This window comes from Nerophis lumbriciformis, linkage group LG32 (assembly GCF_033978685.3).
Source record: "Nerophis lumbriciformis linkage group LG32, RoL_Nlum_v2.1, whole genome shotgun sequence".
In the NCBI taxonomy this organism is placed as follows: domain Eukaryota; kingdom Metazoa; phylum Chordata; class Actinopteri; order Syngnathiformes; family Syngnathidae; genus Nerophis; species Nerophis lumbriciformis.
In genome coordinates, this window is record NC_084579.2 from 3208535 (window position 1) to 3225148 (window position 16614).

The 16614-nt window shown below is 41.8% G+C and overlaps 1 protein-coding gene across 2 annotated transcripts in view; it reads left to right on the forward strand.

Annotated features, from left to right (window-relative positions):
• Positions 1-16614, forward strand: part of fbrs (fibrosin) — a 61941-nt gene that overhangs the window by 24964 nt on the left and 20363 nt on the right. For both annotated transcript variants that reach the window (XM_061927494.1, XM_061927495.1), the window contains exons 6-11: positions 3421-3745; positions 3807-4042; positions 4126-4427; positions 4504-4548; positions 4647-4748; positions 10397-10480. In XM_061927494.1, the coding sequence (XP_061783478.1) occupies positions 3421-3745; positions 3807-4042; positions 4126-4427; positions 4504-4548; positions 4647-4748; positions 10397-10480 (1094 nt within the window). The remainder of the gene's footprint in view (positions 1-3420; positions 3746-3806; positions 4043-4125; positions 4428-4503; positions 4549-4646; positions 4749-10396; positions 10481-16614) is intronic.

Consider the following 16614-nt stretch of genomic DNA (forward strand, 5'->3'; position numbering starts at 1 on the left):
ACACAACAACACTCAGCATACACGACAACACAAAAGCACTGTGGACTTCTCATGCTTGTGAGAGTTTTCATGCTTACACCATTGCTTCCCCCCTGTGATCCTTTCAAATGGGTGCTACACAAATGATGTGTCTGACATCGCTCTACTTGAGAATAAGCCTCCTATTTATCAAAATATTGACACAAATTTGTGGTTTTGGCAGAGATACCTTCTCCAGCGTTGTCCATCCATCACACTTGATCTGATTCGATTGAATCATGTGACCTGTGATCGCTTATATTTACCGATTGCTTCCACGGGAGAACTTCAAAAAGGGAGAGCAAAATATGGGAGTTCCTGGTAGAGGGTTGACGGGTATGGGTGAAACAACCGGCCAGTAGGGTTAGCCTCTTACACAGTAGGGGGGCTGGAGGCCGCCAGAAGAGGCCTAACATCTGTAGTTCCTCTGTTTTTAAAGTCCATAAAGTGCTTTTGCCAGCGTCGAACAGCAACTTCTGACTGTGTGCTCGGTTTTGCGAAAGTGAGGTCGTGGAACTGCAAGAACATAAAGGAACAGAAGATGTCTCGAAACAAAAAGGAACAGATGTCTAGAAACATGTAAAAACAAAAGGAGAGAAAGTGGCTGCTGCGTCCGCTATTTTACAATCTTATTATCAATCAATCAATCAATCAATCAATCAATGTTTATTTATATAGCCCTAAATCACAAGTGTCTCAAAGGGCTGCACAAGCCACAACGACATCCTCGGTACAGAGCCCACATAAGGGCAAGGAAAAACTCACCCCAGTGGGACGTCGATGTGAATGACTATGAGAAACCTTGGAGAGGAGCGCATATGTGGGTAACCCCCCCCCCCCCCCCTAGGGGAGACAGAATGCAATGGATGTCGAGTGGGTCTAACATAATATTGTGAGAGTACAGTCCATAGTGGATCCAGCATAACAGTAAGAGTCCAGTCCACAGTGGGGTCAGCAGGAAACCATCCCGAGCGGAGATTGGTCAGCAGCGCAGAGATGTTCCCAACCGATATACAGGCGAGCGGTCCACCCCGGATCCCGACCCCGGACAGCCAGCACCCCATCCATGGCCACCGGACCTTTGTGTCTCCCCTTCCACAAGGGGTAGGGGGGAGCAGAGGAGAAAAGAAAAGAAACGGCAGATCAACTGGTCTAAAAAAAGAGGGGGCTATTCAAAGGCTAGAGTATACAAATGAGTTTTGAAATGGGACTTAAATGCTTCTACTGAGGTAGCATCTCTAACTGTTACCGGGAGGGCATTCCATAGTACTGGAGCCCGAATAGAAAACGCTCTACAGCCCGCAGACTTTTTTTGGGCTCTGGGAATCACTAATAAGGTGTTAGAGGGAAGGATGAAGGAAGGAAAGATTGTTTTATAAATATCTCCATCATGCCTCCATGCTTTGATTTCACTTTTTCAGGACTTGTACGGTTTCTAAATACACAAAAACAGGTACCAATACGCAGGCATGTGATTTTTCCGTCTATAGTCGGAAGTGCGTCTTTTTCATCTCTATATAAAAATATATTTTTTTAAATTCTGTTTTTTCGATCTACAATGTGTGTTAAAATCTTGATCCGTCTCTTTGCCAAACCTGCCAACAACTACGGTTTTCCCGTAATGAGATATGTTATTTCATGCTATAAATCACAAATGGCTATTCAGATAAAGGAAGTTCGCTAATAGAATAAACATTGTTTGTACTCTTTATGATTTTTGCATTTGGAGCAGTTAGAAGTGGAGAGGGAGTCAAAGAGACAGAAATCGGCTATAAAATCCAAGGCAGAATCCACTAAAGCAGAAACAAAAAGGAACATGCAAGCTGCTCAGAAATTTGCCAGGAAGGCTCATGTGAGAGCCATCAAAGCAAAAATGCCATGTAAATAATGTCAATAAGTAGATGAACCATCTGTGGCTGTGAAGTGAACACTAGTAAGGTTGTAAATACTGTATAGAGTAGGCTAGCCCATGTGGTTCCTGTGGATGTGAACATAATTACTGTAGTGACTAAATAACATAGTGACTGAAACAGACATAGTCGTTCATTTGGATGAATGTATTTATGTCAACTCTGTTGATCCTTTTTCAATTATTTAAACTCTAAAGCATCTTTAAATGGTGCCTTTTGTTGGCTATTTTTTGCCAGGAAGGCTCATGTCAGAGCCATCAAAGAAAACATGCCAAAGTAATGTGTCAATAATGTCAATAACTAGATAAACCATCTGTGGCTGTGAAGTGAATACCAGTAAGGTTGTAAATACTGTATAGAGTAGGCCAGGGGTCGGCAACCCAAAATGTTGAAAGAGCCATATTGGACCAAAAATACAAAAACAAATCTGTCTGGAGCCGCAAAAAAAATAAAAGCCATATTACATACAGATAGTGTGTCATGAGATATAAATTGAATTAAGAGGACTTAAAGGAAACTAAATGAGCTCAAATATACCTACAAACCAGGCATTATATGTACATATAGCTAGCCTAAATAGCATGTTAGCATCGATTAGCTTGCAGTCATGCAGTGACCAAATATGTCTGATTAGCACTCCACACAAGTCAATAACATCAACAAAACTCACCTTTGTGCATTCATGCACATCGTTAAAAGTTTGGTGGACAAAATGAGACAGAAAAAGAAGTGGCATAAAACACGTCCTAGAAAGTCGGAGAAAGTTATACATGTAAACAAACTAGAGTGAGTTCAATGACCGCCAAAATTAGTAGGACAAAACAGCGCTCGCCAAATACTCGAATCAGTGAAGCATGTTTAATATAAACAGTGGGATTTATAACAATTAGGGAGGTTTGTGTCATGTTTGTCCTCCTACAGAAACCATATTAAAACAAAAACTTTTTTTTTCCCCCTCATCTTTTTCCATTTTTCATACATCTTTGGAAAAAGCTCCAGGGAGCCACTAGGGCGGCGCTAAAGAGCCGCATGCGGCTCTGGAGCCGCGGGTTGCCGACCCCTGGAGTAGGCTCACCCATGTGGTTCCTGTGGATGTGAACATAATTACTGTAGTGACTAAATAACATAGTGACTGAAACACACATAGTTAACGTTAACACACACTAAAGTTAGCTTTAACTTTAGTGATTAATTTGGATGAATGTATTTATGTCAACTCTGTTGATCATTTTTCAATTCTTTTAAACGCTAAAACATCTTTAAATGGTGCTTTTTTTTTTGCAAATTTTTGCATGTTCAATTGCTGAAAAACCAGGAGCTTCGGGGTGGGGGGGACCTGGTCCTGGGTTTTAGTCTTTTTCATGAAGTTCAAATAACATGCTTGAAGATGTTTGCATGATAGCAACCCTTTAAATGCATCATCAACAGAGAAGATGCTGCTCTCAGTATTGCCATGTGATACCAGAAACTGTTTATGCTTGTTGTCATTTAGTTGTGGAGCCCCCGCCCTCAACTGTCAGCAAAAATTGCTCAACGGTGCCGGCACGGAATGGCGTCCCTCGCTTGATGGTGACGCCCAGAGTGTCGGGCCTGGAGCGGAGTCAGGAGAAAAACCTGGAGCCGCACTTCCCAGAGCCGGTTTCGTCTTCTACCTCCTTCTCCTGCCGGCCGGCCCGCTCCCCGGTCACAGCAGCCGGCCCGCTCCCCAGGCCCGGCGCCATGAACGGAAACGGCGGCCGCCACAACGGCAGCCCCCCGCTGTCCAAGCCCAAGACCTTCCTCACCTTGGCGGGACCCTCTCATTCCCTTTACAGCAGGTCAGCGCTCGCCGCAGGTTTTGTCCGTGAACTGGTACAAACACAATCTGTTTGTCTTCAGGAGCAGCACGCCAGCCAAACCGCCGTCTTCAGTTTCGTCCGTTGCCTCGTCTTCATCTTCCATGCGGCCCCCGACGCCCTCCACCAGTGTGTCCATGTCTTACATCCGGGGCGCAGGCTCCTCTGGCCCCCTCCGACCTCCGTCTCGAGCCAACTCCGGCGCCATGTTCACTTCCTCACCCGGCCTCCCTCCCCCACCCCCACTGCTGCAAGGCCCCTCCCACTCTACAGCGGCAGGTACGACATGAAACGCCACCAGGCGTCTCATCGTGTGGGTTCTTCAGATTGTCTTTAACACAATGCAACGCGTTTTGCCACAGACCAGGAAATGCTGCGTCAGAATTTGAACTCACACTTCCTCAACGCCCAAGAGCGCGAGGGCAGACGCAGCGCTCCGGGGGCCGAGAGCAGCAACGGCGGCGGTGCCGCGGGACGCTCCACTCCCGGTGGGCCGTCGGCGTCGAGTTCCACGCCGGGATCAACGGGCCGAAGTTCCCAGAACCAGCCGAGCATCCAGCCCCTGGCCTTCCAGTTCCATCAGCACAACCACCAGCACCAACACACGCACACACACCAACACTTCACGCCCTTCCTGCACCCCACCGCCTCTGCACCCCCCCTGGTGAGCGCCGTCCTCGTCAAAATGTCCGCAAGGTTGACATCTTTGAACCCTTTCACTGCTTTTTTTGTCTTCTCAGTTCGATAAGTACCCAGGAAAAATGGAAGGGCTGTATCGGCACCCTGTAAGTCCCACACATACTGTATGTTGCTGCTGCTTGACTCGACTTGCAACTCTGTGACCATGAAGCGTGTGTGTGTGTGTGTGTGTGTGTCGTTGCAGTTCTTCCCACAGTACCCGCCGCCACCCTCAGTGCCCAATATCCAGCCCGTGATCCCTCCCACCGGGCCTTTCAGCTCTCTGCAAGGAGCATTCCAGCCAAAGGTGAGACTCGTGTTAAAGTTAAAGTTAAAGTACCAATGATTGTCACACACACACTAGGTGTGGCGAGATTATTCTCTGCATTTGACCCATCACCCTTGATCACCCCCTGGGAGGTGAGGGGAGCAGTGGGCAGCAGCGGTGGCCGCGCCCGGGAATCATTTTGGTGATTTAACCCCCAATTCCAACCCTTGATGCTGAGTGCCAAGCAGGGAGGTAATGGGTCCCATTTTTATAGTCTTTGGTATGACTCGGCCGGGGTTTGAACTCACAACCTACCGATCTCAGGGCGGACACTCTAACCACTAGGCCACTGAGTAGGTGTTGTCCCCATACCAAATGTATTTACATCCTTTTCAAAATAAAGGCCACAACAAAAAATGTCATTATATGGCTTTCTTTTAATTGACACATTTATGATACATTAAACATATGTTTCTTATTGTGATCAAAGAACAATTTATGCAATACAGTCGTGTTCAAAAGTTTACATACACTTGTTGACAAAGATAAGACCTTCTGGAGGAAAGTTCTGTGGTCAGATGAAACAAAAATGGAGCTGTTTGGCCACAATACCCAGCAATATGTTTGGAGGAGAAAAGGTGAGGCCTTTAATCCCAGGAACAACATTCCTACCGTCTATCATGGTGGTGGTAGTATTATGCATACCTGCCAACTACTCCGGTTTTCCCGTAATTAGTACGGTTTTTATCAACCTATTCCGGGGTACGGTTGCAGTGATAAAAAATACGGTTTTTCATTAATTAAAAAAAAATTTTTTTTTAAAAGTTTTATTCACGAAATCGCGTAACAACAATGACAATCGACACTGCTTCCCGTAACTTCCTATCGAGCCATTTCGAATGCCATGCGCGAGGCTATTTATAGCACCGCTGCCAAGCACAAGGCACCAGTTGCCATTGTTTCCAAACGAGCGAACGATCATGGAATCAGCCGGAGAAAAATCGCATACGAGTCTTAAACCGAAAAGAAAACTGCAGTCATTCCGTGAAGAATATTCAAAAGCCTATCCGGGAATAATGATCCGTTCCAAAAAGGGTGAAAACTACGCGAATTGCACCTTGTGCAGACAAGATTTTTCGATCGGACACGGAGGAATTAGCGATGTAAAAGACCACGTTGGGACAAAAAAACACAAGTCTAATGCCGTTGCTAGCGATACAAGTGGAAAACTTTCAACGTTTTTCGTCGCCCAAACAGATTCTCTGGATGTGATAAATGCCGAAGTTTTATTTACGGAGGCAATAATTGAGCAAACAAAAAGGTAATGACACCAATGTTATCTATTGGAATTGTTTAGTACTGTTATACTGTTAAAAGTGTTTATACTATTTATGCTTTCAAGTCCAAGTTGAAGAAATCTTGTTAAATGTTGACAGCATAACTACCAAAATACAGAAGTATGTCCTTAATATTTTTGCAGTGCTATTTCTGTTGAAAAGTTCAAATGATTACATTAGAGATGTGATGTGACACTTTTCAAGTGTCTGATGGCTTCAATTAATTTTCATTAATTTTTCATATTTGGAATTCTTTTGAAAGGCTTACAAAAAAACTACATTTGAATTGTAATTCCATGCTATTGACAGGACTATTAATTTTAATGAAGTTAGCTTACCATGTTTACAGTATGATAATTGTGATAGAAATGTGAATTTTAGGCACAGAATATTTTTTACAATTGAACAAGGCAGTAGATTATACAAGCTTGGACAGAAAGTTAATAATGACACCAATTTTTTTTTTAATGGAATTGTTTAGTACTGTTTTACCATTTGTTTACTGTAAAAAGTGTTTATACTGTTTATACTTTCAATTAACAAATTGAAGTCTTGTGAAAGGTTGACAGGATAACTGGCATTAACTGTCAAAATAATTTCAAACTATTGAAGTTAGCTTACAGAATAAACATGTCAATCAACCCATATGATTTTTGCTGTAATATTTTTGTTTTGAAAAGTCACTGTGACTGATAGAAAAGTGATGGTTTTAGCAACATTTTAACCTGTCTGAATGCTAATAATCATTTTGCGTCGGGGGGCGAAGCCTGAACCCCCCACCAGGACTTTGTCCTGGACCTACCGGGGCCTGCGGCCCCTGGACCCTGGCTACTAGGTTTTTCTGATTTCAAAAGTTGGCAGGTATGTATTATGCTCTGGGCCTGTTTCGCTGCCAATGGAACTGGTACTTTAAATGGGACAATGAAAAAGAAGGATTACCTCCAAATTCTTCAAGACAAGCTAAAATCATCAGCTCGGAGGTTGGGTCTTGGGCGCAGTTGGGTGTTCCAACAGGACAATGACCCCAAACACACCTTAAAAGTGGTAAAAGAATGGATAAATCAGGCTAGAATGAAGGTTTTAGAATGGCCTTCCCAAATGCTGACGAAACAAGTCCATGTCAGAAAACCAAAAAATTTAGCTGAACTGCACCAATTTTGTCAAGAGAGTGGTCAAAAATTCAAGCAGAAGCTTGTGGATGGCTACCAAAAGCGCCTTATTGCAGGTAAACTTGCCAAGGGACCATACTTGCCAACCCTCCCGAATTTTCAGGGAGACTCCCGAAATTCAGCGCCTCTCCCGAAAACCTCCCGGGACAAATATTCTCCCGAAGATCTCCCGGATTTTAGCAGACCTGAGTGAGGACAGCCTTTTTTCATGACGGGAGTACAACAGGGTGACAAGAACTAAATCATCCAGACTAGAGATAAATTGTATTACTATGTTTATCTTACCTACAAATAAATATATTTGTTAATTTAAAAAAAACAACTAAATACATTTTTACTATATTTTGCTAAAAACATCTAAATTAATTGTATTTTTATTTGTATTTTTTCTGACTCCTTATTACATCCAGCCATAGAATTATACATTTAAATAAACATGTTTGAAATAATTAATTTTAAATGATCATAATAATTAATTTAAAATGACCATATCTAATTATTAAAATAATTGCTTGTTTATCAACAACTTTGGCATTTTATTCATTACATTTTGAAACTCTCAGAAGCCAAGTTATGTTATATTAAGATTTATTTATGCAAGTTTGAAGTATCAATTATCTAAACACAGTTTTGTTTGCATATTTTCAGGATGTGTATATACAGGTAAAAGCCAGTAAATTAGAATATTTTGAAAAACTTGATTTATTTCAGTAATTGCATTCAAAAGGTGTAACTTGTACATTATAGTTATTCATTGCACACAGACTGATGCATTCAAATGTTTATTTCATTTAATTTTGATGATTTGAAGTGGCAACAAATGAAAATCCAAAATTCCGTGTGTCACAAAATTAGAATATTACTTAAGGCTAATACAAAAAAGGGATTTTTAGAAATGTTGGCCAACTGAAAAGTATGAAAATGAAAAATATGAGCATGTACAATACTCAATACTTGGTTGGAGCTCCTTTTGCCTCAATTACTGCGTTAATGCGGCGTGGCATGGAGTCGATGAGTTTCTGGCACTGCTCAGGTGTTATGAGAGCCCAGGTTGCTCTGATAGTGGCCTTCAACTCTTCTGCGTTTTTGGGTCTGGCATTCTGCATCTTCCTTTTCACAATACCCCACAGATTTTCTATGGGGCTAAGGTCAGGGGAGTTGGCGGGCCAATTTAGAAGAGAAATACCATGGTCCGTAAACCAGGCACGGGTAGATTTTGCGCTGTGTGCAGGCGCCAAGTCCTGTTGGAACTTGAAATCTCCATCTCCATAGAGCAGGTCAGCAGCAGGAAGCATGAAGTGCTCTAAAACTTGCTGGTAGACGGCTGCGTTGACCCTGGATCTCAGGAAACAGAGTGGACCGACACCAGCAGATGACATGGCACCCCAAACCATCACCCAACCATGCAAATTTTGCATTTCCTTTGGAAATCGAGGTCCCAGAGTCTGGAGGAAGACAGGAGAGGCACAGGATCCACGTTGCCTGAAGTCTAGTGTAAAGTTTCCACCATCAGTGATGGTTTGGGGTGCCATGTCATCTGCTGGTGTCGGTCCACTCTGTTTCCTGAGATCCAGGGTCAACGCAGCCGTCTACCAGCAAGTTTTAGTGCACTTTATGCTTCCTGCTGCTGACCTGCTCTATGGAGATGGAGATTTCATGTTCCAACAGGACTTGGCGCCTGCACACAGCGCAAAATCTACCCGTGCCTGGTTTACGGACCATGGTATTTCTGTTCAAAATTGGCCCGCCAACTCCCCTGACCTTAGCCCCATAGAAAATCTGTGGGGTATTGTGAAAAGGAAGATGCAGAATGCCAGACCCAAAAACGCAGAAGAGTTGAAGGCCACTATCAGAGCAACCTGGGCTCTCATAACACCTGAGCAGTGCCAGAAACTCATCGACTCCATGCCACGCCGCATTAACGCAGTAATTGAGGCAAAAGGAGCTCCAACCAAGTATTGAGTATTGTACATGCTCATATTTTTCATTTTCATACTTTTCAGTTGGCCAACATTTCTAAAAATCCCTTTTTTGTATTAGCCTTAAGTAATATTCTAATTTTGTGACACACGGAATTTTGGATTTTCATTTGTTGCCACTTCAAATCATCAAAATTAAATGAAATAAACATTTGAATGCATCAGTCTGTGTGCAATGAATAAATATAATGTACAAGTTACACCTTTTGAATGCAATTACTGAAATAAATCAAGTTTTTCAAAATATTCTAATTTACTGGCTTTTACCTGTATATATATATGTACATATATATATATATATATATATATATATATATATATATATATATATATATATATATATATATATATATATATATATATATATATATATATATATATATATATATATATATATATATATGTGTGTGTGTGTGTGTATGGAATGCTTGACTTGGTGAATTCTAGCTGTCAATATACTCCTCCCCTCTTAACCACGCCCCCAACCACGCCCCCACCCCCACCCCCCACCCACCACCTCCCGAAATCGGAGGTCTCAAGGTTGGCAAGTATGCAAGGGACATGTAAGCAAATATTAACATTGCTGTATGTATACTTTTGACCCTCACATTTGCTCACATTTTCAGTAGACCCATAATAAATTCTACAAGTGTATGTAAACTTTTGACCACGACTGTAAATAAGATAATGAACATACTTGACAACTTCTATTTGTATACAGGTTACAAAGGCTCTTAATTTGGCTTTATTTTGATACTTTTCAAAATAAAGGCCACCACAAAAAATGTCATTATGGCTTTATTTTAATAGAAACATTTATGATACGTTAAACATATGTTTCTTATAGCGATCAAAGAACAATTTATGCAATAAATAAGACAATGAACATACTACAGCATTTTGGATAGTTTGGTTGGACGAGGGAGCGTTTTATGCAGCATTTGGAAACAATGCACGTGTGGAAGTAATGATGCTGTGTTACTATGGTCTAATGCGGTTCTACCAGTCCTTCCGTGATCGTACCGCTCGCCAGGATGTGATGTTTACTTTCACCTGCACCGTGCTATCACTTGCAGTGCTAGTGGAGATGTCTTGAGTTGACTGACGCCCTGTGTGTGTCTGTGTGTGTGTGTGTGTGTGTGTGTGTGTGTGTGTGTGTGTGTGTGTGTGCGCGTTTGTGTGTGTGTGTGTGTGTGTCATAGCCTCTCGTTCCTCAGGGAACCGGTCCGGAGTTGAGCGCTCGCCTCGGGGTGGTTCCTCACCACCTGCAGCCAAAAGACCCCCGGGTAAGGACAGCATTGTCACAAAGTTTACACCATTGCTGGAGTAGACCATGCAACACAAATTAGAGATCGACCGATTATTGGCGCCCATATTTGACGTTTTGACGTATATCGGTATCGGCCTTTTTCTTAATCGGTATCTGCATTTTTTTTTTTTCACACTACAACTGAACCACATCAGCAAGTACAATATATACATATATGATACCAGTATTTAGTGTAGGGTTGGCTTGATACCAATATTTTAGTATCAATCAATCAATCAATCAAAGTTTATTTATATATCCCTAAACCACGAGTGTCTCAAAGGGCTGCACAAGCCACAGCGACATCCTCGGCTCAGATGCCACATCAGGGCAAGAAAAAACTCAACCCAATGGGATACAATGAGAAACCTTGTAGTACCGGTACCAAAATGTATTTCGATACTTTTTGATACTTTTGTAAATAAAAGGGACCACAAAAAAATGGCATTATTGGCTTTATTTATCTAACGTAGGGTACGTGAAACATATGTTTATTATTGCAATTTAGTCCTTAAATAAAATAGTGAACATACTAGACAACTCGTCTTTTAGTAGAAAGTAAACAAACAAAGGCTCCTAATTAGTCTGCTGACGTATGCAGTAACATATTGTGTCATTTATCTACCTATTATTTTGTCAAAATTATAAAGGACAAGCTGTAAAAATGTATTATTAATCCACTTGCTCATTTACTGTTAATATCTGCTTATTTTCTGTTTCAACATTTTCTATCTACACTTCTGTTAAAATGTAATAATCTCTTATTCTTCTCTTCTTTGATACTTTACATTAGTTTTGGACGATTCCACAAATGTAGGTATTGATCCGATACCAAGTAGTTACAGGATCATACATTGGTCATAATTTAAGTCCTCGTGTGTCCAGGGACATATTTCCTGAGTTTATGAATATAATATGAATTTACAAAAGAAAAAAGATTTTGTGACGATAAAAAATATCGATGCAATCATAGTAGTATCGACTAGATACGCTCTTGTACAGTGGATGTCAGGTGTAGATCCACCCATGGCGTTTGTTTACATTGTGACCCCGGTGAGCTACGGTGTGTAGTGAAGCATGTTTAGCTATTCCTCATCCTCCAGTGATAATGATACTTGTAAAAAAATATACTTTATTTGTCGCCAGGGAGGCGAGGATTAGTGATTTAGAAGTAGCTAAAACACTGCCGATTGCGGATGGACATTAGCCGCTAATTAGCTAGCCATGTCTTAAAGCACGTCTTCTGGAGGGTGTTTCAGTGTTATAACTTCACCTTTATCTTTACTTTTTAGGCCAAAATGCGCCCATTCTCCCTTTTCTGTCTGCACACTGTGTCTGCTTGTAAGTACTCCGTGTGTGTGCGCTGCCGAACATGCTCCTCCGCTCGTAAAACCAGCAATGTCACGACGTGACGACGACGCACCGTCATGTCTGTAAAAAATAAATATGGCGAACCAGTACTTTTCAAAATAAGTATAGTACCTTTTTGATTCATTAGTACCACGATACTATACTAGTACCGGTATACTGTACAACCCTAATTTAGTGTTAAAAAAATGAATAATTAGTGAAGTAGATAGTAATAACCAGTGCTCAATGACCAGCACTTTTGTCCTGCATGAGAAAAGGTCTCTCTTTATGCAGGAGTTCCCTTTTTTATTTCATTCATTTAAAAATGAAAATGACTCATTGTTGATAATCCTCCCCAAATTTCTTTTGATATCTGAATTCTTCTCCGGTCTGCCTGTGGCCCATTTTCTCTCCTTGCACTGCTGGTCGCCAACAGTGCGTCTCCTCTGCTTAGTTGACAAAACTTTCTATTTTTGCCGGGAAGTCCAGTCTTTGTCCTTCTTTCCTGGCGTCTTCTCAGCTCCGTTTTGGTTTGTTTTTGCTACTGCAGCGATGGAGTCGCTGGACAAGCCTCCGTCCGCAACACTCGGAGTGTGGGCTCATTAGAGGAGCGCCACCAGTTTCATGTTCTGTGATTTAATCAAATGGAAACAGAAAAGATATCTCGGCCAAAAATGCAAACTGTGTGTAAATATCCTGACAAATAAGAGATGTTTATATAAGTAAAGAAGAGCACATTCTCATACTTTCTGTAACATCCAGGAAGAAATCTCAATTTTAATCTAGAATAGTTTTTATTGGAATGTTGACAATATTTCAGAATCCTTGCAATGTATTAAATCCATCAAGTGTTATAAAAGTGTATAAAATGGAGTAGATGAGTTATTGTGATGTAGAGAAATGTCATATTTTGTCCAATTTTCCCAGGAGATTTCTTATATTTTGAAATGCAAATGTTGATGCTCCTCTTAGACACGCGTAGTAAATGTGTTTGATGGTTTTTGATGATAAAGTAAACACAACATCAAACATTGTGTCACTACAGGTCCAACCTTTCCTAAATCATAATGTTAAAAAACAACTTTAAAGCCTTGTCCAGGTGTTTACTGACATATACCAGGTTTTCAGGGGTCATCAAAAAGCATTAAAAGTCAATCAAATGGAATTTGCGAAAATTAAGGCATGAAAAAGCTTTAAATTGTATGTCCAGAGGCATTAAAAATGTATCACAATTGTAGTCCTGGGCTGATCGTACGTCAATTAATCGAACGTTAAAGGAAATTGAACCTGGTAACTTTGCCGTCATGGATAAATGGCTATGTCTGTGTTTCTTTCTACGTTTCTGGCTCTCCAACTGGATGCAGAGGTCTCACTCTCTGCATCGCTCTCAGCACTTAAGCGTGTTTATTCGACAGTGGAATTACACCAACACAGTGAGCCTCTTGTCAGTCATCCACAATCGTTTCGGTACTCACAAGCGGTACATACTTACAATTCTCTTCCGCATATTTTCCTGTGTGAAGTTGAATGTTTCAACTGGAACTAATCATTGTATTACAACGTTTACGTTTAATGTGCACATTGCTCCGAAACCGTAGGAGAAGCTTGATGTTGGCGAGAGTGGGCTGTGTGCACCCCGGAAGTAATGTATCGACAAGATTACCAATCCAAGCGCTTTTTTCCGAACCTTATTTCAACAACAATATGATGCATCGAATTCAAACAATCAGAACATACAAGTAAACATGTCTCTGTACATGTTTTCCTAATATATACATAGAAGTGATTGTTCTCCATCATTTTCAAACGGCAATCAAGAAATGTAAACAATACCAGAATAAACAAAACATGAAAACATGTGCAAGAGATAACAAAAGAAAATGCAACAAAAAAAAAAATAGCTTCATATTACAATTTTTTTTTTAAATGTTTGTTGGCAATTGTCTTTAATGTATTTTTTAGAGCAATTACAGCCAACAGTTAATGTACTTTTCAACTATTCAAGATGATCATTGTCAAATGCTTACAATGTTGTCTGTACAGACAGTTGTAATATCCATCCATCCATCTTCTTCCGCTTATCCGAGGTCGGGTCGCGGGGGCAGCAGCCTAAGCAGGGAAGCCCAGACTTCCCTCTCCCCAGCCACTTCGTCCAGCTCCTCCCGGGGGATCCCGAGGCGTTGCCAGGCCAGCCGGGAGACATAGTCTTCCCAACGTGTCCTGGGTCTTCCTCGTGGCCTCCTACCAGTCGGACGTGCCCTAAACACCTCCCTAGGGAGGCGCTCGGGTGGCATCCTGACCAGATGCCCGAACCACCTCATCTGACTCCTCTCGATGTGGAGGAGCAGCGGCTTTACTTTGAGCTCCCCCCGGATGACAGAGCTTCTCACCCTATCTCTAAGGGAGAGCCCCGCCACCCGGCGGAGGAAACTCATTTCGGCCGCTTGTACCCGTGATCTTGTCCTTTCGGTCATAACCCAAAGCTCATGACCATAGGTGAGGATGGGAACGTAGATTGACCGGTAAATTGAGAGCTTTGCCTTCCGGCTCAGCTTCTTCTTCACCACAACGGATCGATACAGCGTCCGCATTACTGAAGACACCGCACCGATCCGCCTGTCGATCTCACGACCCACTCTTCCCTCACTCGTGAACAAGACTCCGAGGTACTTGAACTCCTCCACTTGGGGCAAGATCTCCTCCCCAACCCGGAGATGGCACTCCACCCTTTTCCGGGCGAGAACCATGGACTCGGACTTGGAGGTGCTGATTCTCATCCCAGTCGCTTCACACTCAGCTGCGAACCGATCCAGTGAGAGCTGAAGATCCTGGCCAGATGAAGCCATCAGGACCACATCATCTGCAAAAAGCAGAGACCTAATCCTGCAGCCACCAAACCAGATCCCCTCAACGCCTTGACTGCGCCTAGAAATTCTGTCCATAAAAGTTATGAACAGAATGGGTGACAAAGGGCAGCCTTGGCGGAGTCCAACCCTCACTGGAAACGTGTCCGTCTTACTGCCGGCAATGCGAACCAAGCTCTGACACTGATCATACAGGGAGCGGACCGCCACAATCAGACAGTCCGAAACCCCATACTCTCTGAGCACTCCCCACAGGACTTCCCGAGGGACACGGTCGAATGCCTTCTCCAAGTCCACAAAACACATGTAGACTGGTTGGGCAAACTCCCATGCACCCTCAAGGACCCTGCCGAGAGTATAGAGCTGGTCCACAGTTCCACGACCAGGACGAAAACCACACTGTTCCTCCTGAATCCGAGGTTCGACTATCCGGCGTAGCCTCCTCTCCAGTACACCTGAATAGACCTTACCGGGAAGGCTGAGGAGTGTGATCCCACGATAGTTAGAACACACCCTCCGGTTCCCCTTTTTAAAGAGAGGAACCACCACCCCGGTCTGCCAATCCAGAGGCACTGCCCCCGATGTCCACGCGATGCTGCAGAGTCTTGTCAGTTGTAATATGTAGTATATATATATATATATATATATATATTAAAAGTCAATCAATAGGGTTGTGAATCTTTGGCCACCAAATTGTTAGATTCTTGGGGGTAACGATTCTCGATTTAGAATCGAGAATCGATTAAAAATCACTACTTTTTTAATAACATTGGGTGCCAGTTCTATGATTAACTACATTACTCCATAAAATAGGCAAACGGCTCTGATCAATGTTATATTACTTAAAATAAAACTGTTTTTCCTTAATAAAATGCTACCCAAACATTTAATAAAGTCAAATACAAATAAGGCAACAAGAGAAGTATCCAACACTTCTCTTTTCTAAAGTCAACCTGTACAGCAGATATCGATCATCTACATCAACTATATGACTTGTCTGAGTGGCTGGACAGGACAGATAAAAAATAAGTTGTTTTTGATTTTTTTTAATTGATAAAGAATCGTTACAAATAAGAATCAAAATTCAATGCAAAATGGATTGTCTGACACCCCTTATAATAACTATCTGCATTAGGACATGGGCATTGACTTAGTTCTAAGTGGCATTAAATTAGATTTGCTAACATCTACAGAAACCCTGTATAATATTCATGTTTAAACAGCTTTTACTACAAATGAGCATCGGCTCCAAGTCTCGGTTATCGGCCCCCTGGACTACTAATAATTAGGGATGTCCCGATCCAGGTTTTTGCACTTCCGATCCGATACCGATATTGTTTTTGCATTTCCGATCCGATACCGATACTGACCGATACCGATACTGACCGATACTGGCCTATCCGAGCATGTATCAAAGTTTAAAGTTATTTAGCCTACTTAGTTGTCAGAATCATGTTGAAAAGGGTTTTAGTACTCTTGATAACAACTAGCCAGCTGAATTAGGGGAGTTTGAATAATACACAATGGTTGGTAACAAGAAACTGACCTGTTTATTCAAGGATAAACACAAAATAGACAAAATTATACATGACAAACAGAAATGGCATCATTGAACTAGGGCTGGGCGTTATGGCCTTTTTTTAATATTGCGATATTTTAAGGCCATATTGCGATACACAATATATATCTGGATATTTTGCCTTAGCCTTGAATGAACACTTGATGCATATAATCACAGCAGTATGATGATTCTATGTGTTTTGATTGATTGATTGAGACTTTTATTAGTAGGTTGCAGTGAAGTACATATTCCGTACAATTGACCACTAAATGGTAACACCCCAATAAGTTTTTCAACTTGTTTAAGTCGGGGTCCACTTAAATTGATTCATGATAC